At 59.7% G+C, this 24,697-nt stretch overlaps 1 protein-coding gene across 1 annotated transcript in view; it reads right to left on the reverse strand.

Annotated features, from left to right (window-relative positions):
• The window catches only part of CCDC85C (coiled-coil domain containing 85C), a 74,825-nt gene extending 50,447 nt beyond the window's left edge, over nt 1-24,378 (reverse strand). The window contains exon 1 of the mRNA XM_012650098.1: nt 23,589-24,378. Coding sequence (XP_012505552.1) covers nt 23,589-24,378 — 790 coding nt within the window. The remainder of the gene's footprint in view (nt 1-23,588) is intronic.
• Nucleotides 24,379-24,697: the final 319 nt, after the last annotated feature.

Below are 24,697 nucleotides of genomic sequence, written 5' to 3' on the forward strand. Positions count from 1 at the left end.
AGCCCCATGGCCCCCACCCCGTGGAAGCCTGGTCAGACCCCATCAAATCACTTCTCTGAGCCTCAGACCTCTGGAAATATTAACGCCTGCACCAACTGGCAGGATGACCGCTGGCCCCTCCGAGACCTCTACGCTACATGCAGTGAGGGGCTGTCCGAGGGGGTCTCCCTGATCTTCCCTTGCTGGACTCATCATCTCCTCTCATCAGGGTTGTGAAGGATGGTCGGGGATGGCCCCACTCAGGAGCTGCCATTTGGAATTCAACTCATTTGGATTTGGATAGGACATCCTCGTTGACAGAAGGGCTCGGCTCAGGTGTCAGGGACACGCAGGGGTTAAATTCCGGGACAGGATCACCTGCTCCTTCCTCCTGCTCCACTGTGTCTGCCCAGCCTCCAGAACAGGTCCCGTCCTGGAAGCTGTCACCCTGCTGTGCTCTCTGACCTACACCTGCCCCCTCCAGGACTACCACGCCTGGCTCCCTCCCCCAATCCCCAAAGCTCAATAAAGAAGTAAAAGTTGCCCTGGGGACTTCTGTCTGCTCCCTGGCAGACGCAGTTAGATCCTTCCTGGAGCAAGAGGCACAGACACGCTCGCTGTGCCAGGCTGAGGCACAGGGAACCCTGCAAAGTTTAGTCCAGACATGGGCGGGGAGGTGGGAGCCAGGGGGTGTGAAATTTGGGAAGGTGGGGGTCAGGGTGACAGGAGGAAAGGCAGTCGGTGCTGAGGGCACAGCAGCATCATCTGACTTGCTTGGTCCTCAGGCCTGCCTGAGGTGGCACCAGATGGGCCCCGGGCCTCACCGCCCACACCTCTGTGACCCCGGCACGTTCCTGAACCTGCTTCCACATCTGCAAAAGAAACCAGCGAGGGCCTGCCACGGTGGGTCTGGGAGGCTACGGAGGTCAGGGGCCAGGTCCTACCCCTGGGACCGGAGGTGGAGGTCACTCAGAGGACACTGGCCATCCCGTGGGCCGTCCCCAGGTTTACACCCACAGACCCTGAGAAGCCAGTGACTCACCTTCAACTAGCAACGGGGCAGAAAGGCTTCCTGGAGGGTCAGGACGGCAGCCAGAGGGTGGCCTTTCGGAGGCCGGTGCCCTCCTCCTTCCTGCTCTGCTGGCAGCACCCCTGGGATCCGGCCTGTCCTGCCTGAGTTCCCTCGCACAGGAGGCTCCAGTGGGGTGGGGCCACATTCAGAGCCTGGCTAGCGCACGGGAATTAGGAGGCTCGTGGGTAGTGGTCGGCCCTGACTGTGCCAGGGGTGTGGCAAAGACCTCAGGAGCCTGGGGAGGCTCCGTGACTCATGAGCAGGGGGCCTGGGTCCCTCTGCCACCAGGGCCCTGCCAGTATACCGTCCACCCCAAAGGGCCCCAGCCAAATCCCATCTGATGTCCAGGGCCCGGCTGGCACCAGCCCTGAATAGTTGCTCAGGGACCCTTGTCCCCTTCTGTGGATAACACGACTCGAAGGGTAGCCAAAAGGACCCAACAAGAAAGGGAGAAAACTCCTCCAAGAACTCAAAACACCACAAAATGCAAGCTGCCAACTCTAGAGAAAATCGTCACAAATGTCTGTGACAACAGATTTCTTCCCCTTAAATTGACAACGGTGGGGGGGGGGCAGCCCCGCAAGCCCCCACCTGCTTCGGGACCCTCTCTGAATCACGGTCCGGCGTAGCGAGCCCACGTGTGCAGGGCCCTGAAGCAGGCCGCCAGGGAGGTGCAGGCCATGACATCGCCCCCCACCCCAGGCTTCCGTGGGCCTGCCCTGAGTCATGCTCCTACACGGACTGACCCTCACAGGCAGGTCACGTTTCACGGCTGCCTGCGGGGATGGGGTGGACATCAGGGCTCTGAATCACTTCCCAGGCAGAATCACACCTGCAGGCAGAGAAGAGACCCTCCACTCCCTCCAGAGCTCTGCTGCAGCAGGAAACCCTGGGGAGAGCCAGCTGCGCCAGCCACCCAGTCCCACGAACCTCTCTGGCCTGGGCACCTCCACTGGGCATGGCTCACACTGAAGGTCACACGACCCTCCATCCCCAAAGAGTAAATAGCTACAGTCCCACAGAGGCGGCCCAGGGGCACATCCAAGGCAAAAACAGATCACAAGTCGGACTGTGACATTTTGGTGGGGATCCCTAGAGTCCCTTAGGAAAACGTGTGCATGGCTGCTAGCCTCCCCACACAGCCCTCCCAAAGCCCACTGACTCCATCTAAAACCCAAGGCTAGGGCCCCAAGACTGAGCTTGGTCCTGAGGGTCCCCAGGCCACACAGCTCAAGGCGCCCCTTCCTGCTACAACCTGCATGGCCAAGATGGCCCAGGAGATGGGCTGAGTCCAGAGGAGCAGCAGCTCCCAGGCCTGCTCTGGCCTCTGCCTGGCCACTCGCAGACCTGTGTGTCATCTCTCCAGGACAGGACAGTGCCGTCCACGCACCTCTGGTGAACCACACGTGCGACCAGCCTCTGGCCCAGAAGCTTAGCCTCTGAGAACCTGAGGTCCAGGGAATTCAAAATGAGGGGCCAAGTCACAAGCACAGACAGGGATTCCAGGGGCAGGCGGGATGCCGATGGTTCCAGAGCCTCACGTTCACCCCGGCCCTTTCCCACCCGACCTGGGGCGAGCAGGGCTCCTGATCAGGGCTGCCCGGAGACAGGCAGCTTCCATGGGGTGTCACACAACACCCTGGAGACTCGGAGGGAGGAACAGACTATCAATTGCTCTACAGGAAACTGGGGGCTCAGAGAAGGTGAGCAATAAGCCTGAGGTAACACAGCAAGGCAGCAGTTCTTTCCACGCTGCCCTGGATGGCTTCACCATAGCACCCACCTGCACTCCCTGGCAAGCTCCCCCTCTCCCCGCAGGCCGCCTGGACACCCAGTGACATCGGTGAACACCATGGACCCAAGGACCCCCGCTCTCCCCTCCCCGATCAGAGCCGAAGCTGGAGGCCTCGTGAGTCAGAGCAGACACCATCAGGGCCAAGCCTGCACTGGGCTGGGCCGATTCCAAACCCCAGAAAACAATATCCCTGGGATGCCTCCTCTCTGGTTTCAGGTCTGCATCTCGCCCCTCACTCCCCCTCCCAGCAGCCCTGCTACAGTCTCAGAATAAACACAGACTGAATAAACAGCCGAACGGCCACCACTCAAGAACCTGCTGCAAGCCGGGTGTGCGTCCCGATCTGCACAGGACATGTGAGTTTCCCTGAGCCCACTCAACAGCAGAGGAAACTGAGGCCCGGAGAAGTAGGACGATTTGCCCAGCAAGCGGGCGGCTGCCGGAGTCACGCTGGGCCTCCCTGGCCTGCCCCAGGGCTGCTTCTCCTCCAGTGGCGGAGCGGGCTCCATGGGGTGTGCCACGGGGACGCCACGTCCAGGACAGTGTCTACGGGGGGACAGCCGCTCCACTTCCCTGTCTTGCTTGGCACCACGGCCGGAGGCAGAGCTTCAGCCCAGGACTTGGGGTCTCCCTAACCATCTCCCCAGGGAAAGGACACTGAGGAGCCCAGGGGACTGCGGGTGTCCCAGGCGCAGGCATCTCAGGGCTTGAAGCCGCCGGGGGCCACCAGGCCTCTGCGGTGTGGCCTGAGCAGCTCCCTCCAGGCTCTGCGCCTCAGTTTCCTCACCTGCAATAGCAGCGTCATAAGCAACAGAGAGGGGCTGCAAGTTCTCAGCACCCAACCCCCACCCGGGAGGTTGTGGGGACGAGGTCAGTGAGCCCCCTCCTCCACGCCCTCAGCAGGGCCGGAGGCAGGGTGCCGGGAGCGTGTGAACACCAGCAGGGTTACACCGACCGCGTCCACCTGCCACCTAGAACCTTCCACAGGCACAGTCACACCTCCCAGCAGATTATTAAATCTCACCTAGGACGGAGCTCAGAGAAGTCAGCTCTGTTCTTAGAAGGGGGCTGGGGGGCAGCACTTGTATTAAAGGAAATAAAATTGTCCTCTCTCCCAATTACACATGATAAACTCACCACTGCGCCAACGGCCCAGCAGTTGTGAGCATTTAACTAAAGGTCAAAGGCAAAAATAGAAGCGGCAGAGAGAAATGCTTTTAAACAATTGAACATGACCAGGAGGAGAGCGTGGCAGGCTGCGGCGACACACACAGACGTGCGGGGTCCGGGGTACAGGTGCCGGCTGTGCGTGGAGACACACGCACACTCACACTCACACCTCACCCTTCCTTCCCACCTCACCCCACACCTTCCCCGAGCCAAGCTCCTCAGCGCCCCACAAACCAGGGCCCCTGTTCCTCGACCCTGCCCCCGCCAGCCGAGGGCCCAGGTGGACGCTGCGTGAGCCCTCGGCCGGCCCCTCTGCCCCCTGAAGCTGCCCATGACTCTGGGGCAGGCAGGGGGCGCCCCTCACCCCAGGCTCCTGCCAGCTTGCCCCACAGGCCCCAGGACGTGCATCCCCAGGCCCCCACTGCCTGACTCACTCCCTACTCTTCTCCGAGCCTTGCCCAGAACCCAGCCCCAAATGGCCCAGGCAAGAAACCCAGGAGGACGAGGCCGGGAAAGGCGTGGACGTGGATTTGGGATTGCTGAGGGCAGGCCAGGGTGCCAGCCTTCCAGGGGGCTGGGGCAGTGCAGCTGCCTGGCACAAGTGTGGCTCTTAAGGAGGCAGGGACAGGCCTGGGGCTCTGGGGGATGTGAGTCCAGGATGGAGCTGAGAGGTCCCCACACCAGCCCCTGCCTGTCGGCACCTCTCCTGACCTTTACCCCCGACTCATGAGCAGGGGTTGGTGGCTCTCTTCATCCTACTAGTGAGAAAACTGAGGCACACAGGGTTATTAGGTTGTCTACCAGAGGGGGCCTGAGGCTCAGCCTCAAAGCTCTGGGTGTCTCGGCTGGGGATAGGGCCCCCAGCAGCAGGCCACAATGACAACCTCCCACATCCCGGAGTGAGTCACTTGGGCAGGGCTGACCCCTCCATCTCATGCTCCTGGGGCGGCTACTGGACAACAGGCACCTTCCAGGAACTCGGTCAGCAAGGCGGCTGGAACCTCTGGGACAGGAAGTAGCAGGCCTGACCCCCTGCGCCCCCAGAGGAAGGAGAGGCTGGGCAGCTCGGGTGTGGCCCTGAAGCTTGGCAGGCCCAGTCCTCAGCATCAGGCCTCACCTGTCCCCAGCACCCGCTGGCCACTCCAGGGTCACAGCCCAAGTGGACCATGGGGGACAGACCAAGCGCAGTTAAGATGCGGCGCCATCCTAGGAGGTCAAGGGACAGACACGGCCCAGAGACATGCCTCGCAGAGGTCCACACACGCATCACGGTGAAGGCAGGAGGGGGGTCTGGACCCCGGTGGGAGGGGTGGCTGGACAGTAACAGGGGCCACGTCTCAGCCACAGCCTGGAGACAAGCGGGGTTTTCCAAGCGAGGGGAGGGGAAGGAAGGGGAGGGCGAGGGAACTGGGGGTAGAGAAGACAGCCAGGGCAAAGGCAGGGGAATATGGAACCGCTGGGTAGTCCTCAGGAACTGCTACTAGCCTGCTACTGGGGTCACAGAACCTTCCAGAAGACATGGGAGAGGAGTGTGGAGGACTCAGGGCCGGATCACAGAGCATTTCCAACTGTTTCCAGGACCCTGAACTTCATGCTGAGGCCGAGAGGTCCCTGAAGGGCGGGGTGCAGGGTAGGGGCTGTGTTTCAGGAAGAACACTCCGGAAAGGCAGTGTGAGGGCTGGAGGTGGCAGTCCCGGAGGCAGGGAAGCCGGCTGGGAGGCTCAACCCAGGACCGCTGGAGCAGAGGCTGGGTGTGTGAGGGTGAAACGCCACCATCGGCACCGGAGAAGGAGCGGCAGGTGCACCCAGCCCGGTGAGATCACAGACCCACGCTCAGACTGGCTCGGGCTCCACAAACCACTGGGCTGTCCAGGGCCAGGCAGGGTGGACAGCGCCCCGTGACCAGACCACCAACTATGCCACACCGGGCTGGTCAGCCCCACTGGGTGTTTGAACTCCACCGGCAAGAACGCAGCCCCTGAAGATAAGAGGTGAAGCTCTACCTCCCAAGAGGGAATTGCCCAGCAGGGGACAGAGCATGGAGCCCCAGACCTGCGGTCTGGCCCTGCTTCTCCTCCTCCCTAGGCTGCTCATGGCCACCCCACTGGCGGGCAGAAATCCAGTGACCAGCACGATGGTCTGCCCGTCCTGGCCTGGGGCATCCCCTGACCCCTGCCCGGGCAGCCTGAACAATGGTGCCTTTTGTTCCCCGGTTCCCCATTGTCTCCAATTCTCTCGCCTGCCTGAGCAGGGGCCAAAGGAGGATTTCCAGGGGGATTTCTCAATGGGCTGGCAGAGAAACATCCTGTTGGTGGGACCTGCTGCTCATGGCCTTCCTTGAAAGGCCACAAAAGGGGGCTGGCAGCTGACGACCCTTTGGAAATGTCCCCAGATGTGAGCAGCTATTTTAAACTGAATTGATCTCCGGACTGCGTGGTCGTACATCAGAACTAAAATCTGTGGTCTTAATTGTTATTGACGCAGTCGCAGCGGGTCCCTTCACATGCGAACCCTCATTTACTCCTCCCGACAAGCCCGTGAAGGTCATCTGAGTGTGCCCGACTTCCCCAGGGGGAAACTGAGGCTCAGGGAGGTAGTGGGACTCGCTCAAGATCCCAGGGGCCAGCAGGGGCAGAGCCGAGCTCCGACCTGTTCCTCCATGCAAGGAATACCCCTCCCTGCCCCTGCCCGGCTGTTTCAGACACGCGCCTGCGTGTTCACTCTGGCTCAGCCATCTCAGGGGGTCACACCCAGCGGTGGCAGGGATACGGGGAGAGGCCCGTGTGCCTCCAAAACTGCCACCTCCTTACACAGGCGCGGTGCCAGGACTGGCCCTCTGACTGCTGTCAGGAAGGGCCAGCCACAACCGGCACAACGCCCATGGCTGCACCGAGGATGCAGCATCGCTTCTGACATCAACCGCCCCGAGGTCGCGGGGGGGATGTCTGTACGCTGGAACGAGCAAAGGGCCACCTGAAATGATGTGTGCAAACAACAGATGAGGATGTGATGAGATATTCTCAACATGCTCGTGTGAAAAAAAAGTGGGATCAAAAACTGTAGGAACACAATGTGGCAAAATGCGTTTTTGAAAGTGGGTGTCTTGGATGGGATCCGGAACAGAAAAAGGCATTAAGCAAAAACTCAGGAATCTGCAGAAAGTGTGGTCTCTGGTTGGTACTAAGGTACTAGTATCGCTCCACTCATTATAACAAACGTACAACACCACTGTAAGAGGTTAGTATCGGGGAAAACTGGGTGCAGAATTTACAGAAACTCTCTGTACCATCTTCTCAATTTTTCTGTAAATCTAAAAACTGCTCTAAATAATGAGGTTTGTTTTTTTTTAAGTGTGTGTAATGAATCTATGCATGTAACAAAATCTCATAAAGTGCCCACACACACCCCCGCACGGAAACGAGTGCATCTGAGTTCAGGTCTGCAGTCTGGTTCCCTGCGTTGCGCCTGTGTCATCGTCCTGGCCTTAATGACGCACTGTACTTACGTGAGATGTCACCATCGGAGGAAGCTGGGGAAGGGAACACGGGAGCCCTGTGTACTACCTTTGCAGCTTCTGTGAGGGTAGGATTATAGATAGATGATTTTGAAATTTCGATTTGGAGCTTTGCAGTGTCTTCCAAGTTTTTCCACAATGGGCAACGGATTATTTAGGCAGACGATAATCTGCATCTCCATTGGAGACAAATCTCGTTGGGAATGGGGGGCTTGGAGCCCAAGGTCTGACCGGGCCAGGTGAGAAAGCTCCACCCACGCAGGATGCCTGCCAAGCGTGACGCCCGGTGGGCACGTGAGCGTCCTTGCCACACTGTCCCCGCACACTCCCCCTCGAGCAGAGCCCAGACAAAGGGGGCTGCCTCGCTCCCCACCCCCAGTAGAGCTCACACGGCGGGCGCGTCACGTCAGCAGAGGTTCTCGCCTCCCCAGGCTGCCGCCAGGGGAATCCCAGGATAAATCAGGAAGGCAGAGCTCAGGCTCACAAGGGAGGCTGCACATCTCAGATCAAACGGGAGGCAGAGACAACATCTGGGGCATGTGACGCACCAGGAGAAATCCACAACGTGGGGCACGCTGCGAAAAGCAAATCCCGCATGGCTTCGGAGCCAGGATGAATTGCCTGCCAGTACCCAACCTTCGAGGGCACATAACCGCGCCACGGGAGGGGACAGAAATTGCGCGCCAAACAAGAACTGCCCCGGTACCATGCCCAGTCCCGCAGCCAGCGCCCCAGGGGCAATGAGGACACAGGCCAAGAACTGGTAACAATGTCACCACAGGCCACCTTCACAGCCATACACAGAGGCCGTCTGGGTGCTGGGGTCAAAAGTAGTTATTTTTCTAAATCCCCTACAATAAAAACATAGTAGTTTTGGAAGAAGAACAAGTTGCTGATGGGGGAAAGGCTGCTTTTACGTGGACAGAGCACAGAGAGGCAGAACAAAGCAGGTACAGGGGACCCCGGAGCCAGGGTGCGGGGGGCGGTCAAAGCCCAGCCCTGCTGCTTTCTACACCGGGACCTTGGGCAAGCTACTTAGCCTCTCTGTGCCTCAGTTCCTCTCTGGTTAAATGGGGAAAACGTAAGGGTTAAATGAGTGAATACATAGAAAGCATTGAGCGACTGTTAGCTTTTATTGTTCCTGCTAGTATTGTCACAGTTCCTGTTACTATGAACACGTCTTGTCTGATCCTCGACAGCCCGTGAGACAGAATGCATGGGGCGCCTCACTTAACAGCACAAAGGTGAGGCGTGCGGGTCTGCGCATGTGTCTGGGATCAAACAGGTGGACCCAGGACCAGAGTTCCGGTGCAAGGACCCTCCCTCCGGACCCTCTTGGGTGGCACAGACCCTCAGGGTGCCAGGCAGGTAACCAAATACCTCCTCACCTGGGACCCACCTGGCAAGTCGGCAGGGGCTGGCCCAGCCCTTTGCCAGACACAGCAGGGAGGCGGACAAGACAGCCAAGCCCAAGCCCCTGCTGCCCTGGACCTCAGACCTAAAGCTCGGACGTGGTCCTGCTCGGGACTGGGGCCCAGGCCTGCCGACGGGCGACCTCCTTCCTCTTCCTCACACAGAGCCACTGTCCCTCTCTGGGTGGACCTTTTCTTCCAGGACACCCTTCCCTGCCTCAGGTAACACCCAGACTGAGCAGTAAGTCACAGTGACCCCCCATGAGTCTGAGGCCCAGAAACGGGCAGGACGGGAGGGGACCTCAGGGGTCCCTTATAGATGAGGCTCCAAGGAGGGGCACCTGGCTAAAGTCTCACAGTGAGTCCAGGGCCACACTGGGCCCGAGCCAGGACCCTGACTCCTCTGCAAGGTGCCTAAAGCAACCCTGCCCCCACCCCACCACGCACGCAGAAAAGCCAGCTCGGAAACGGCAGACCCATCTGTCTCCCAAACACCAGCCACCAGGGCACAGCCTGGGGGTGGGAGACCTGGCCATCGGCAGGCACCAGAGGCTCGGGTCCCATCTGCCACTAACGTCCCTCACAGCAGGTGGTGCTGCTGGAGGTGGCCCAGTCTGGAGCAGACCAGGTCCAGGTGCTGAACCACCAAACCTGCCACTTCCACAGGCAGGAAACTGAGGCACAGGCTTGGGGGGCACTTGCCTAAGTGCCACAGTGGGGAACTCACTGGAACGTGCTAGACTAGGGATGTGGAGGGGGTGCAGGTGAAGTCCCATGGGCTGAGGGACTCCGTTTCCTCATCTGCATGTTTATAAGACTAAGGCAGCCCTGAGGATTCCTCCTCCCAAAGCACTATCATGATAAATGCATGCATTTTGAGAAAGAAAGCTCTTTAATGAGGCATCATTTCCGGATGCCAACTCATCCCCTCGAAAACAAGCATCTTATCTGAGCCACTGGGGACATGGAGAACAGTGATGTGTCAAGGCTCGGGGTGCCAGCGGGGTGCCCCCGGCCACGCCACCCCAGCTCCTGCCACTGCTCCTTCCCGCCCCTGCTGCTGCCCAGCCGGGAGAAGCTGGACCTTTGGCACAGCCCCAAATCGTACGAGGCAGCCCAGGCTGGTGAGCCACAGCCACAGATAGACCCCCATGCCACGGGGGGCCCTGCCCTTCCCACCCAGGGGCCTGCTTGCTCCTGTGGGTGGGAGTGGGAGGGACAGTCCCAGCAGGACAGGAATGCACAGCAGTGGCCAAGATCCCAGCCAGGCCCACCAGCCCCTAATGGCCCCCACCAGCCCAAGGCTCAGGGCAGCCTCCCCCAGGGCCCTTCCCCTTCCCGACAAACTCCCCTCCCAGGCCTGCCAGGGGCCTGATGCCACTTGGGGGCATAAAATCTCAGGACAGAGTGCTGGAGCTCACGACTCCAGGCAGCCCCTGCCGCAGGAGAGCCCCAGGGGTTTGGAGCAGGACCCCCTCGGCCGACACCCCCATTGCCACTGGTCACTGCTCCTTGCCCCTCCCAAGACCCTTCTGCCATCCCCTACAAGGAAGTTAACTGCTGCTAAAGCCCTCAGAGCCCCGTTACCAAAAAATAGCCTCGGCGCCTAACATTAATGATCAGAACTAAGTCTCATTTAGGGCCTTCAAGGGAGACTTTGTTAGTTTTCTAATTTTTTAGAAAGGGAAAACAAAATCAACAACAGGGTTTATGAATTTAGTCCACGCCCCTACAGGATGGCCCTTGGAGATCTCTAAGCCAAGGGTCGGCTTCACAGGTGACGGAGACTCTTCCCAGGCTCCCAGCCAGCCCTGCCCCTCCCGGCTGCCCAAGGAGCTCAGACCATCACCCACCCACCTCTGGGCCAATGGCCTCCTTCACTGCTGCAGGAACCGCGTCCCCACATGGGAAAGGCCACGGCCTGGCGTGGTGGGAAGACACAGGCTTAGGGGCCTGGGCACCCGAGGGCAGCCATGTTCTCGGGAGGAGGCGGGTGCAGCTAAGCAGGGATGCAGGGAAGGACTGTGCCTCCGCACAGCCGGGGGGCCTGAGGACCGCAGCGCCCTCCTGGCCACACCCCCAGGGTGCTGGGGGGCTGATCCTCCCTCTCCCGCAGGCTCATCCCTGGGTGCCGCAGCAGGACACCACAGCAGGCAGGAAGCCACTCCAGCCTGGAGGCCCCACACTCGAAATGCCTGCTACGCAAATAAACAAAGCCACATCACCCTCCCCGCGAGCCTTGGTGCCCCTGTCCTCGTGGAGAATGCGGCGAGCCCTGGTCCAACACCTCAGGTCTCCACTGAGCCCTCCCAGCCTGCCTCTGCCTGCCAGTCCTCACCCGAACGCCCCCGCACCCTGAGGCCCACGCAGGCCTCCTGGGCCGGGTTCTCCATTTGGACCATCTTTTCCACTTCGTCCAGCTGCCAATCAGCAAGCCAGCAAGGGGCAAGCGGGGATGGCCCTGGGAGGCATCCCCCAAAGGGTGGCCTTCCTGCTGCATCGAGGAGGACGAACACATCCTGCGTGCAGCTGGCATGCGAGTACATTAGCACTTCTCAGAGTCAAACTCGGCGGGGACGTCTGCCCGGGGTGCCCGAAGCGGCCAGTCCTGGGCACACACTGTCTTCTTCTCCTTGCCCCCAGCCCCTCCCAGTTTCTCCCAAGCCTGCCATTGTCATAGAAGCCAGTGACACCCGATGCATGTATATTTAGCCAGAGAAAAGGGAGCCCACAGACCTATTCAAAAGCCACCAGAGGCCTGGTCTGTAGGAGTGAGGAGGAGAGATCAAGGTCACAACTCAAAAGAAGAAAATGAGAAGACTCCCCCGTTTTTATTCTGCTCCTGCTGGCAACGGGGCTGGCCCGCATGGAGCCAGCAGGAAAGCAAAGCCTGCAGGCAGGGCTGGCAAGGGTGCCCCCGCCGCCCTCTCTGATTCTGGGCCAGATTGTTCCCCCACCGGACAAGCACTTGGAAGGTGAGGGCCTGAGGTTAGGAAACAGGCCACTGCAGGTCCTCGAGGCCCCAAAGCAGGAGGAATGTCCAGAAAAGCCCCCAAAAGTACTGGTTCTGCTGGTGGGGAGAAGAGGCTGGGCCAGGAGCAGCCCCTAGACAAGGCTGGTGACAAGGACGGCCCAGGCTTCTGGAAGTTTCCTATATTCCATGGGGGTCTCTGAGTGTCATGGATCTGGTCCAACTGCCTCACCTCACAGATGGGTAAACTGAGACCCAGGGAGATTGGGCAAAGATGCAGCAGAAAGAAAACAATTAGAAGGAAGAAGCCCAGGAAACAAAGCCTTGCATGCCAACATTCACCAACCCTGAGACCTCACATAAATAAAACCACCCTAGGAAAGAGGCACAGGGTGACCTGAGGGCACCCGGGCAGGGGTGAGCACAGGGCTGTCGTCCAAAGCTGCTGGGCAGCAGGTACAGCCGGGACCACTGGGATGTCTGGAGTACCCGGTCACCTACAGAAGACCTTTAGGTTTTACGCTACCCAATGCCTTGTGTTCCGCGTGGTGTTTGCCACCCGTGAGCACACATCATGCTCATGTGTTTTTTAAAGGCTATAGGCAGGAGCCTCACTGACCCTCGGACTGAAGGTCTTCATCTTTCCTGACCAAGGACCACTTCCAGCCCCTGACTAAAGCTGTGGGTCTATCCCAGAACCCACATGAGTGCATAGTCATTTTAGGGTTCCGGGGGGTCCCTGAAGCCTGTCATCCCCCCCACCCCCAGTTAAGGAGTCCACAGAGGATGCACTGGTTGACCGGCTGCAGAGGTCACGGACCACTCGGTCAGTGCAGAGAGGAGGACAGGCTGACTCAGGCTGTGGGGGCTGCCGAGGGTCCAAGGACAGCCCTGAGTTGTCCCAGGCTTCTCCCTCCTGTCACATCCCCCAAGATAAAGCACCAGGTCAGGAGGTTCCAGAACTCCGGCCTGCCCTGCAGGGTTCCAAGAGCCCAGGTGACCCACTCACCTGGAGCATTTGCTAATTGCAGGAGGGCCACCCCCCCTCCGCCTCCCTCCTGCTCCGAGAGTTTGGGTTGCGCCGAACACAAGGGGTCTTTTCATCCAGGGATTCTGACAATACTTCAGCTCCGCGCACTTCGGAGCAGATCACATTGCCCACACCAGGCCAGCACTCACGGGGGCCAAGCTTTTAACTCACCAGAAAGGGATGAGGGGCTGCAGATCCAAGCAGCCCTGGAGTGTGGACCCAGCAGGAGGGCGGGGAGCACCCCAGGGCCTCCTGACCACCTCCCAGAGCTGCCCATCCCACCCTGTCAGCCCCTCCCTGGTGCCCTGCTCCTGCCTGGACGAGGGCTGCAGGCCCCCCATCCTGTGGCCTAGCCACCCTCAAGGGCTGACCTATGTATGCCTCAGAGGAAGTATGAGATTCCAGTCCATGCAGGAGGCAGGAAGGGGCGAATGGTGTACGGGCCTGTGGTGTGCCTCCCGCAGCACCGGCGGGTCACGGGCCACAACGCCAGGGCCAGAGCACGAAAGCTGCCGAGGCCTCCAGGGAGGCAGCAGGAACCCCTGACACACGCTCAGGTGTCCAGGCTTCCTTCTGTGGACATCATCTAGACCCATGCTGCCGACAGAGCTCTCTCAACGGTGGAATGTTCCTTGTCTCACTGTCTGCAAGGTACCGAGCACGTGCAAACCCACGGTGACCAGTGCGACTGAGCGGCTGAAATGTTTCCTGCTACTTAGATGTAATTGAATTGAAGGGAAGCAGCCACATGTGGCCCGTGGGCAGCTCAGGGCCAGAGCCAGGAAGCTCGGCACAGGGGTGACCATGGGTTAGGTGGTGGGTGCAGGAGCGCAGGTGAGAGGGGAAGGGGCCCAAACCTGAAGGGCACTGCGTCGACAGCGTGATGACCAGTAGCAAACTAGAAACTGAGCCTCGAGACCAGGAGCAAAAGGTAGAGAGAGACTCAGGGCTCAGCCCAGGAGGGATGTTTCCTACCACGGGCAGGAGGGGCTGTCAGGGAGGTCAGAGGTGACCAGCACACCACCCTGTCCTGGAAGATAAGACATCAAATGCCACCAAGAGGTCAGGACAAGAAGAGGCCACTGGACAGAGCCAGAGCCGCGATTCCAGGGTCTGGGACCGCCCAGGACCAAGGAGCATCATGTGTGGGGAAGTGGGCTCGGCCTCAGGGGCTCCTGGCAGAAATCCCGGCCCACGGGGAAGGGAGGGGCCTGAGAGGCAGGATGGTGGGAGGGAGGGGATTTGCATCGCTTCGGTGTTTGCAGGGAAGGTGCCAGGGGACAGACCCAAAGGGAACAAGAGGAGAGACAATGCCCAGGGGACCAGGCAGAGGCAAGGGGGCCGGGCAGGGGAAGAGGAGGGGAGCCTCTGCCAGCCAGGGCAGTGGGCGCTGGAAGAGGGAGAAGCTTGCTTCCTAATTTTCTGGAGAAAGGGCAGGCGGGGGTGGGGGCCGAGGAGAGGAGCTTCCCATTGTCCCACCAGCCACCAAGGGACGCAAAGCAGCCGGGAAATGCAGGCTTGGCGCGGGCAGCGTGGCCGGAACCTGCCACAAAGGGCCACTCCCAAAGCGGGCTCATTAGGGAGCTGAGCCGGTGCGCGGGTGGTGACAGACGGGCGCTTTCAGGGCCCCACACAATCGGGCCCTTGTGGCGGGCGGGGAGCGCGGTGCCCGCCGGAGCCTCTGATTCCCAGACAAGAGCAGCCTCCTTCTTGCCTTACAACCTGGGAGCCGACGGAAAGACAGATTTGGGGAGACAAAGAGATGCTTCCCCTGACAGTGGATGCTCTATTTTTGGAAATGGGTCGACTCTTTTCCTTAGCTGCCGTTTCGGTGCCACTGGCTCTGCCTGCATCTGTCTCCTTGAAAACAGCCTAAAAAGGGCTCCCCCGTCTCCCGCCTGCCCGGCCCTGCACAACTGGGGTGGTGAGAGCAGCCGCCTCTGGGACGATGCCTGGCGGTCAGGGAGGCGCGAGCCAGGCTGTGTCCAGAGCAAGGCCTGGACCCGGTCCGAACCAAAGCCAGGTCCCCGGGCGTCGTGCAGCACAGGTCAGCGAGGGGGCAGCGCACACAGGCCCGTTTCTCCCTCACTGCTAACGTGAACTGACACCGGCCTCCCAACCCTGGCCAGCCAGGCTCTGTGATGTCCAGTGTGGGGCAGTGTCCTCGCCCCCCCAACCCCAGCTGACCTGCTGATGGGCCCAGCTCCGGCTTGAGTGGCCCCCGCAGGCCCAGCGGCTTTTCTGCCAGATCTTCCCAGAATGGCCCTGCCCAGCGAACCCCCAGGAGCTGCCCCCACGACCACCTGGGCCCATACCTGGAGCTGGGCTGGGGCACTGGTATTTTTTAAGGTTCCCTGAGTGATATCTAACATACAGCCAGTTAGCAACTACTGATAAAAGCAAAAAGGTATGATTTTAGTAATTATTAAGGGGAAATGGGGAAGGCAGGGTTGTGTATGTCACCACCTTCTCGGGGAGGTTTGATTTTTTTTTCTTTTGGAGGTAGCTAAAGGCCATGTGGTTGGTGCCCAGTGTACAAATGAAAAAAGAAAGACAGGTGACCACAGTGGCTTGACCACCATCCAGCGCCTCGTCCAAGGCCTCCCGGCTCCTCCCTCCTCACTCCAATGCTGACTGAGCACCTACGACGTGTCAGGAAGACTGGACTGTGTCCTCGAGAAAGTTGCAGACTAGGGGAGAAAGTGGAAGAGTCTCTCGTGTCCCCAGCAAACCTGCACCAGGAATCGGAGCTCAGTGCTCTCCTCTCGCACTAAACGCGTCACCTAGTCCTTCAAGCAGAGGCGGTCAGATGGGGAGGCAGGTGATTCCATCGGGGCCCTGCAGGAGGAGAGGCTGGCCCAGGAGTCTCAGTCCCAGCCGGTGTCTGGACAGGCCACCATCTCGAGGCCCCGCGTTGGTACCTGTGCGGTTACAGGCAGCCACACCTCTCCCAAGCTGGGGACCAACTACCAGGCAAGAGACAAAACCTGGGCTATGGGGCATAGCAAGAGGATGCCCAAGAATATATTATAAAACTGGCTTGTGGAACCACAAGTGCGACCAATGCCCTGTGAGAGGCAGGGCGGGCAGGGGAGGCCTTTCCTGGCTCTGCCTGCGTCATGGGGCCAGAGGAGGCTAGACTCTCCGCAGGGCCCATCCAAGCCTCCCATTGTACAGGGAAAATGAGGGCCCTGGGAGAGGAAGGGACTTGCGCACAGTTGGGTCGCGAGTGGGCTGAAGTCACTGTTGCTGTCTGCGTTGTCCAATCTATGGAAAAGCACCGTGCCCCCAAGACCCCCAGATGTGGGGACACATTCAGGGCCCCTGAGGCCCTGTAGATGATCCATGTGTGCACTTATCAAGTGGGGAGCAGGAGGAAAGGGAGGGCACAGGCTGTGTAAAGGTCCCGGTTTCTAAGTGGAGCCCTAACAGAGAACTCCAGATCCCCTGGAAAAAGTCCATCAGAAAAGGTCAGAGCCAGAACTGCTCGCAGCATGAGGAGAAGCCCCACCCAGAGACATTGGGTACAGCGGTGGGGGGTGCAGAGCATCACAGATCCCACCTGCCCCAGCCCTGCCCACGACCCCACCCCTTGTCCGGAGTCCCTGCTCATCTGTCACCCAACTGCACCCAGTGTGCCCGGCGACGCCCACCGCAGCCTGCTCTCTTCCTACCTTTCCTCTTCTGAGCCTACCGCCCTCCTCTGCCTGCGGGGCCCAGCTCAGCTCCCAGCGTCAGCGCCCCTCCTCTGAGCTCCCGGCACACCTGGACAGATTGAGAGCCAAACCTGGCCCTTCAGCTGGAGCTCCTGGGCCCGTCCCCATCCCCAGGCCTGCCCTGGGGTGACTGGCCCCACTGCGCTGACTCTGTTCTTCAGCTGAAACGGGACCCAATGGGCACCAGCAACTCATGTGGGAGGCAAGTGAGATGGAACCCAGCAGTGCTTAGTGCAATGCCAGACATGTTTGGTTCCATCTAAAACACATTTCTGGAACCTGCCCCTCTGTGCCAAGGCTGGGAGTCAGGAGGAGCAGGGCCCAGCCTGGGGCAGGCCCTTCCCCTTCCAAGTCTCTCAGTGCCTTCGGTTTGCACAGGGGTTTCCGGCTCTCCCAGGCACGGCATTTCCTCCATTCTAAGATACCATCACTTGAGAGCTTTTCCAGGGCGAGGGAGGGGAAGACCCTAGAGCGAATGCACACACCGACTCTAGGACACACCCACACTGCGGGGAGAAGGGAAGGTGCCCATCTTGAACTGAGGAAACAGCAGCATGCCCCTGGCACTGAGGAATCAGAAGGAAGGAAGGGGAAGTGGAGGCTCACTTACTCCCCAGGGCCACCACCCTGGCTGTACTTAGGCGATGATCCACACCTCTGTTTAAACAGCACGTACAGGGCAAACCCCGGAACATTTACAGGCCAATCAATAAAACTCCTGATCTTTCTGCCCTGCTCCCCTGAAAGCTGGAGGTCAGTGGTGACTTGCTAGAGAGCAGGCATCCGTCTCTGGGTGACCAGCTCCTGACCTGGCCAGAACCCCCGCCTGTCAGGGCAGGGACAGCGGCAGAGGAACATGTGAGTGACCAGTTCTGGGTGCTTGCTTAGGGGAAGAAGCCATTCATGACTTCTCATGATCAAAGGAATATCACATCCCTTTAAGAGACCAGCTTGTTCCTCTGTCCCCAAGCTTCTGGGGGGGCCACCAAGATCCCTCATCATCATGTACCAAAGAGATGGGAATTAGCTGCCTCCCAGCTCAGCCACCCAGAGCAGTCCCTGCATGGATCCCAGACACGGATCCCGGCCGCCCTGGCTGTAGGAGCAGGGAGAGCAGCCATGGGCTATGACCCGTGGGCCGTGGCTGTTCTGTGAGTGGCGCAGGGGTAGGGCTAGGCATGCAGATGCAGACAGCGCATCAGTGACGTGGGGACAGCCAGCATCCCCCACAGGCTCTGCCCTACCTGAGCTCCCCCTCCACAGCTCAGCCCGACCCTGGAGGTTAGAGGTCACAAGGAGGCAGACAGACTAGGCAGGACTTTATAGCAAGCCTGTCAGGTCTCAGAGCCTGCAGAGAAGATTCTCTCCTAGGGCCACTGTCACAGTTATGTACCCCTAGGCCTGAGCTTCCTCCCTTGTTGCCCCCAGCTCAGCCTATACCACAATGGTCACCAAACTGATGCTCCTGAGCTGCCACTCCCGGAGCCAGGTGGCATGAATTGCTGTGCAGAGAGGCACACAGAAGCCAGATGCAGTAAACTCTCAATAAACACTAATGCTTCCCTTCCTGTTAGAAGAGCAAATTCCCTCAACACCTGTGAGGCCAAATCCCACTACCCAGCTGGCCCTCAACAGCCCAGCCCCACCCCCCACCTCCGACAATTCTCAGTGATTCTCCACGTGCACAACCAAAGATTCCCAGAGCTGCCCATGGCACAGTGGGTTCGGGAACCACCTTTACCAGGGTCCAGGCAGGTGCTCGCACACCTCCCCTGACTGCGGGGCTCCGCCCTGCTGATGCACACAGCGCTAACCCCCAGGGGCTACTTCCCCACATACATCCTGACTCTGCCTCACAAGCCCTGGGCTCTCCGAACTGTGGTCCAGACCCCCCCTTCCACCTTAGCCATCCTGCTTATTCCTGCCTGGAATGCCGCCTCCCTTCCATTCAGCTAAGACAAGGACTCAGCTGGCTCTGACACAGGGCTGGGCACAAGCGTGTGTCAGGGAGTCCCCAACCCCCACCTCTATCCCAAGAAGGCAAATCCGCAGGAGGTCTAGGAAATAATGAAAGGTCATAGAACCTACCCTTTAAGGCCCAGCTCTAGGACCAGGGTATTAATATACTCAGGATACAGATGCAGAAACTGAGGCTTACAGGTTCGGTACACTCTCAAGGTCATAGAGCAGGTAGCAAGGCAAAGATTCACTCAGGGCTTGGATCCTGGAGCCAGAGCACTAACCAGCAGGCAACACTCCCCTAAGCATGCCCAGTGCTAGTACTGCAGCCAGGAGGCAGCTATGCTGCTGAGTTTATGCACTCCATCACACCTCCTCTGCACCGAACCCAGCGGTTGGTAATGTTTCCCACTTTGCAGATGGGAAAACAGGGGCTCACAGAGGTTCAGGAACCTGGGCTAGAGTGCAGAGCCGCCATCACAGCTCACTGCAACTTCAAACTCCTGGGCTCATGCGATCCTTCTGCCTCAGCCTCCCAAGTAGCTGGGACTACAAGTACGTGTCACCACGCCTGGCTAGTTTTTCTATTTTTTGTAGAGACGGGGTCTCACTCTTGCTCAGGCTGTAGACTTTCAATTGTCTGTGCAAGCATGGTGTGGAAAATCCCCACGGGTGGAAGGGGTTATGCACGACCACTGATTTCCTTTTGTATCATGCTGGTCAACCAAGTGCGTGTCCTAGGAGTGCAGAGGCCAGGCTCAGGGCGGGGTCTGGTGGGGCACCTGCTACAGGGGGAAGCCAGCAGAGCCATCCCGGTGCAGAGAAGTGAGGAAGGACACCCCTTACCCACAGGCAGCCTGTGCTGCGCCTCTTTCCTCCTCTTGCTGCCAGGAAACAGGGGGGCAGCAATTAGGCTCAGTGTCTAGCTTTCCAGGAGGAGGTGCCCCAACTTTGCGGCACAGGCCACCACCCCTAGAACTGGCTGGACACCAGGCACAGGGCCACAGGCTCAGTCTTCTGACACAGGAGACCCAAGACTCATCGCAAGCCCCCCAAGAAGCCCCACAGGACCTGGAGCAAGTCACCACACCTCTCTGAGCCTCAGTTTCCCCTTCTATGAAGGGGAGAGGCTAAGGCCTCCCTTCTGGGGCCATCTGGAAGCTCTGAAGGGAAAGGGGTTGGGATTGGGAAGTTCTATCTTGTAAACTATGAAGTGCCGGGCACATCTCACATTCCTGCCTGTGCTCCTCAGGGCCAGCCCTCCTTTAATGTGAGGCCCTAGAGACCCAACACCTCAGGGCCATTGGCAGGTCCCTAGGGACAGGCTGAGGAGGGAGGGGGAAGGCTTAGCTCACCCACCCCATTGTCTTCACTGACCTTTGCTCCCAGCCTGCCAGGGTTTAGGAAAAGCGGCCTTATTAGCTGAGCCCCGAGGCTACACAGAAAAGACCTATTCAGGGCGAGCTGCTTTTTTAAAGGCCCAGACCACCCGCTCCATCCTCCCTTTTAAACCAACAAAAACACAAGCAGGAGAACAAACCCGTCTCATTTTGAGAAGCTCAAAATTTTAATCCAAACTTTAAAAAGTAAATGGAGCCCATTCACGGGCTTGCAGGGAGGTTCTGGTTTCTCTGGTTTAGCTAAGAGAGGGGAGGGGAAGACATGCCTGGGGACAGGGGGCTGCAGTGGGGCACCCGGATGGCAGAGGGGCAGGTGGAGAAACAGCTGAAAATTCTCTTGTTTGAAAATCAAACCTGACTTTCCGGTGTCTGGGGTTCACCTGCCTCCATGTGCCACACTGGATTAGAGTGAAGAGCATCCCAGTCCAGACTTCAGCCAGCCCAGACCAGACCTCTATCAGACACAGCCCAGAAGAAGGAATATTTGCATATGCATTCACAGCCCCGCCAGGCCGGCCTCAGCGGGGACTGCCCTGAATACAGATGGGCAACCTCCCACCTCAGCCACTCGAGGCCTTCCAGCCACCCAGCAGGGCTGTGGGCAGGCACCGCCAGCTCCCCAGAGAGGACTGCAGGGCCACGGTCCCCACCCCCGGCTCCTCAGCAGGTGCAGCCACACAAGGGACTCCAACACAGACATTCGGGTGAGCTGTCTAAACTGCAAATAGTTTTAAAGAGAAAACTGACATCTGTCTGGCAAGCCTCCCAGGTCTCTAACGACTGGAGAGACCCACCTACTGTGTGCAGACCCTGACTGCCCTAGAGCTTGTGTGGGCAAGGGGGCACTTTGAGTTCACCCCACCTTACATAAGAAGAGCAGATAGGGGGGTTCAGCAAAGTTTAGTAATCTGCCCACGGTAAGTGCAGGAGCTGAGATTCACACTCAAGACAGCCTGACCCCCTGGGTAATGGGGTTATCAACCATCTGCTCAGCAGTCACCGATAAGGAAGTGACACTTCCCAGTGTGGGAGAAAAAGGGCAAACCTGAGTCAGGAACCAAGAATCAGGAGTCACCACTGTCCTCTGATTAATAGTAACAGCAAAAATGACAGCAGGCCAGGGACGCAAGCCAGCCTGTGGCCTGAGCAGTAGACGACCCTGGTGGCACCACCACCCAGGACAGACACTTCCAATGTAAGCTGCCTTCCCAGGCAAGGCTAGGAAGCTCTTTGAGCCTCCACTTGCTTGACTGTAAAATGGGCACAACACTGCTTCTCCAGGATTCCTGTGAGAACGAGCTGAGACCAAGCACACAAGGCACAGCCTGGTATCTGACTCCACTTTTGCCACCACCCAGACAGAGACTCATTCTCTCTTTCAGCTCAGGCACAACCTTCACTCAACTCAAAGCTGCAGGTGCCAGTATAGAAAAGGCCGGTTTCTAAGAGGAGGGCCTTTCCTTGTTTCCGGTCATTCTATTCACATTGGTGGGAGGACATCTCAAGCCTGCACAAGATTTTGAGACAAAACAAAACAAGAACAATCCCATCTGTAACTGAAATGTGTATTATTTGTAATAATAATGCTGAATTTCCATTTCACCCAAAAGCAAAGCTTTGCTGTCACAAAATTTGCTGCAGTCCTGTTCTAAGCAAACTTGGGACTTGCGGGAGCATGGATTCTGCAGGAAACCCTACACCTCAACCCCCACTCCCACTCCACCGAGTAGGGTGGAAAACCTCCAGGTCCAGCTCATGCTCCCTCCTCATTATTCACTGTTGGGACAGAAACACTGGGCCAGTCTGGGGCCACATCTCCTTGTCCAAAACATGACAGAACCTTTCCTGCAGATATGCTACAACGCTCCAGCTCTCCAGTGTCCCGCAGAGAACCACTCTTGCCAAGTGTCACTGATGACGCAGCTGAAAACCAGAAACATTTCATTTCCCAGCCACAGGACTGCAGCAATCCACTTCTTAGCTTTGCACTTGGGGAAACTGAGGCCCAGAAAACTGACCCTCCAAAAGCCCCCAGGAAGGTGAGGCCAAAGAGGCTGAGGTGCTCTAAACAGCAGGGTGCATCTCCAACAAATTAAACCACCTGACTTAGCTACTCCCACTGGCCTTAAGGAGCCTGTGGTGGGAGGTGCGGTAGATACAGAGTTACAAAGGGAAACCCGAGTTGCAGTTGTAGGTTGCTAATCAGTAACAAAATATCCCTCTAAACCCAGTCCTGCCCTGAACTCAGAGGCCAGGATGGCAAATAAAGGAAAAACTTGCTGCGCTGCCACCCCTCGCCGCCATGGTATAGTTCCCACTCCAGCCCCCACTCCAACAGGCCTGCAGAGGTCACTTGGCCACCAAACCAAAGAGAAAGCGTCCCTCCCCGGCTCCTGCTGTCACTCTGGGGAAGAGCAGTTATTTAAGGCCTGGATACATTTTCTCTGCATTAGGAAAGGCTTTAAAGGGAACCAGAAAGGGCTGTTTATCCTCCACCTTCAGGCAAATAGTCCAGTCAGTCGAAATTGCCACCAGAACTGGGAGCCAAGCCACCAAAAATGTGGAAGAACAGGGAGGCGCGCATCTGCCAGGCAGGAGCGGACTCATCAGAGGGCTGGGACAGGTAGCAGGCTGCTGGGCCCCGCAGATCCCAGCTGGGCACACTCACCCAAAGGCACAGGCTCAGCAGTAACACAGGTGTGGAAGACAGTTTTCCTGAGGCCAAAGGTTCTCCCACCCACGCCCGCCTCGGATGACCAGGGCACTTCCTGTAAGGCGATCAGCAGTTTCCAAATCCCTTCAGAGGCTTTAACTCCACCTCAAACGCATGAAGCGGTTGTCATCATCTCCATTTTACAGACAAGGAAACTGAGGCACAGAGAAGGGAAAAGCCAGGCTCCATTCCACCCACATGTCCCTTGGGAAAGTATTAGAGCCTCAGCTGAGAAAGGTAACCCGACCAGAAGTGCAGAACTTATAGCCAACCAGGAAGCGCTGAGCCGGGCGTCCTCTGGCCCAGCTGCCTCAGGAACTGGCTGCTGGGCTCCTTCCCAATCCCCAAGGCCACAGGGAGAAGCAGGGGCGGAATTCCAGCCATCGCACACACGTGGAGGCTGCCTGGGTTTGGGGGACGCCTGTTGCTCTCTCCTGGAAGCAACAGGGGAAATTCTCTTGGGCTCAAAGGGCCTTTCATTTTTTTCCGTTTAGAACTTCCCGCTGCCAGGCATAGATTTCCAGGCTGGGACGAGGCACCCCCAGCCAGCCCCGCAGTGCCAGATGCTAATACTGACAACTGGGCAAGCGACAAACTTTTCAGGGGCCGGCCGCCTGCGGATGCCGAGCTGGACAGGGTCAGGCACTATCACTTGACAGGGTTGCCACCACCCAAAACCCCACTGCGGGTGGGCGCGAGATCCCCCGGCCCAGGATCCGAGGTCAGCTGGAGGAGGGGTTTGGAGAGGCGGCCGCCCCAGGCAGGAGAAGGGTGGCCAGGGAGTGCCTCCTCCAACCAGCCGAAGTTAGGGGCTTCCACCCAGCAGACCCGCGCTGCCCGGCCCGTGCAGTCCTTACCGTGCAGGCCGTTGGGGATGCTGCGGTGGTGCGGTGGCGCCGACAGGTCGTCCAGGGACCGGTGCGTGGCTCCGGCCTTGCCGTCGGGGGCCTTGTGCGGCCCGGGGGGCAGCAGCGGGGGCGGGACGTGGTGGTGGTGGTCGGGGCTGCCGCCGCTGCCCGCGCTCGACGTGCTGCTGCCGTCGCCCACGTCGCGGGCCCCCGCGCCCGCCGCGCCCCCCGCCAGCGGCCCGCTCAGGCTGGCCTGGCTGTCGATGGAGCTGCGGGAGCCCGCGCCGCCGCCGCCGCTGCCCGCGCCCCCCGCCGCCGCCAGCGCCGTGCGCTCCTCGTCCAGCAGCAGCACCAGCTCCTTGAGCTCCAGGTTCTCGCGCATCAGGGCCTCCTGGCGCGCCTCGAGCTCACGCAGCTTCTGCTGCGAGCGGGCCACCTCGTGCCACACGGCGCCGGCCGCGTGGCGCCCGAAGCGCTGCCACTCGCGCGCCAGCTTGCGCCCCTTCTGCCGGTCGTCGTCGAGGAAGCAGCAGAGCTCGCGCAGCTCCTGGTTGTCGTCCTGCAGCCGCTGGTTCACGTCCTTGAGCCCGCGGATCTCCAGCAGGTGCTGCTGCAGCCGCCGGTTCACGTCGCGCATCAGGCCGCCGTGCTCCAGCATGAGGCCCACCTTCTCGCCCTCGGCGCGCCGCAGCCGCCGTGCCAGCTCCTCCTTGCTCCAGCGCAGCAGCTCCTCGTCCGGCACCTGGCTCAGCTCCTCCGACGCCGCCGCCGCCGCAGCCGCCGCCGCGGGCTTCGCCATGGCGGGGCCGTCACCGCGGCATCGCCCTCGCCCTCGCCCGGCCCGCGCTCCCCGCGCGGGGGCTACGCTGGGCCGGTCCGCGCGGGCGGGGAGAGGCCGGGGGCGCGTGCGGCCCGCCCCGCGCCGCCTCGCGCCTCGCGCAGCGCCCGCCCGGGCTTCCCCGGAGCTCGCGCGCCTCGGGGCTCAGCGAGCGGAGACTGCTGCCGTGTCGGGGCCGCGCTGCCAGGCGCTCTCGGGCTCCGGCGAGGCAGGCGGAGGCCGGCCCCCGGCTCAGCTCCCGGAGCCCCACCGCCCCGCCCACCCCGGGCGGGGAGAGGGC

Source organism: Propithecus coquereli, unplaced genomic scaffold (genome assembly GCF_000956105.1).
Source record: "Propithecus coquereli isolate 6110/MARCELLA unplaced genomic scaffold, Pcoq_1.0 Scaffold310, whole genome shotgun sequence".
Lineage (NCBI taxonomy): Eukaryota > Metazoa > Chordata > Mammalia > Primates > Indriidae > Propithecus > Propithecus coquereli.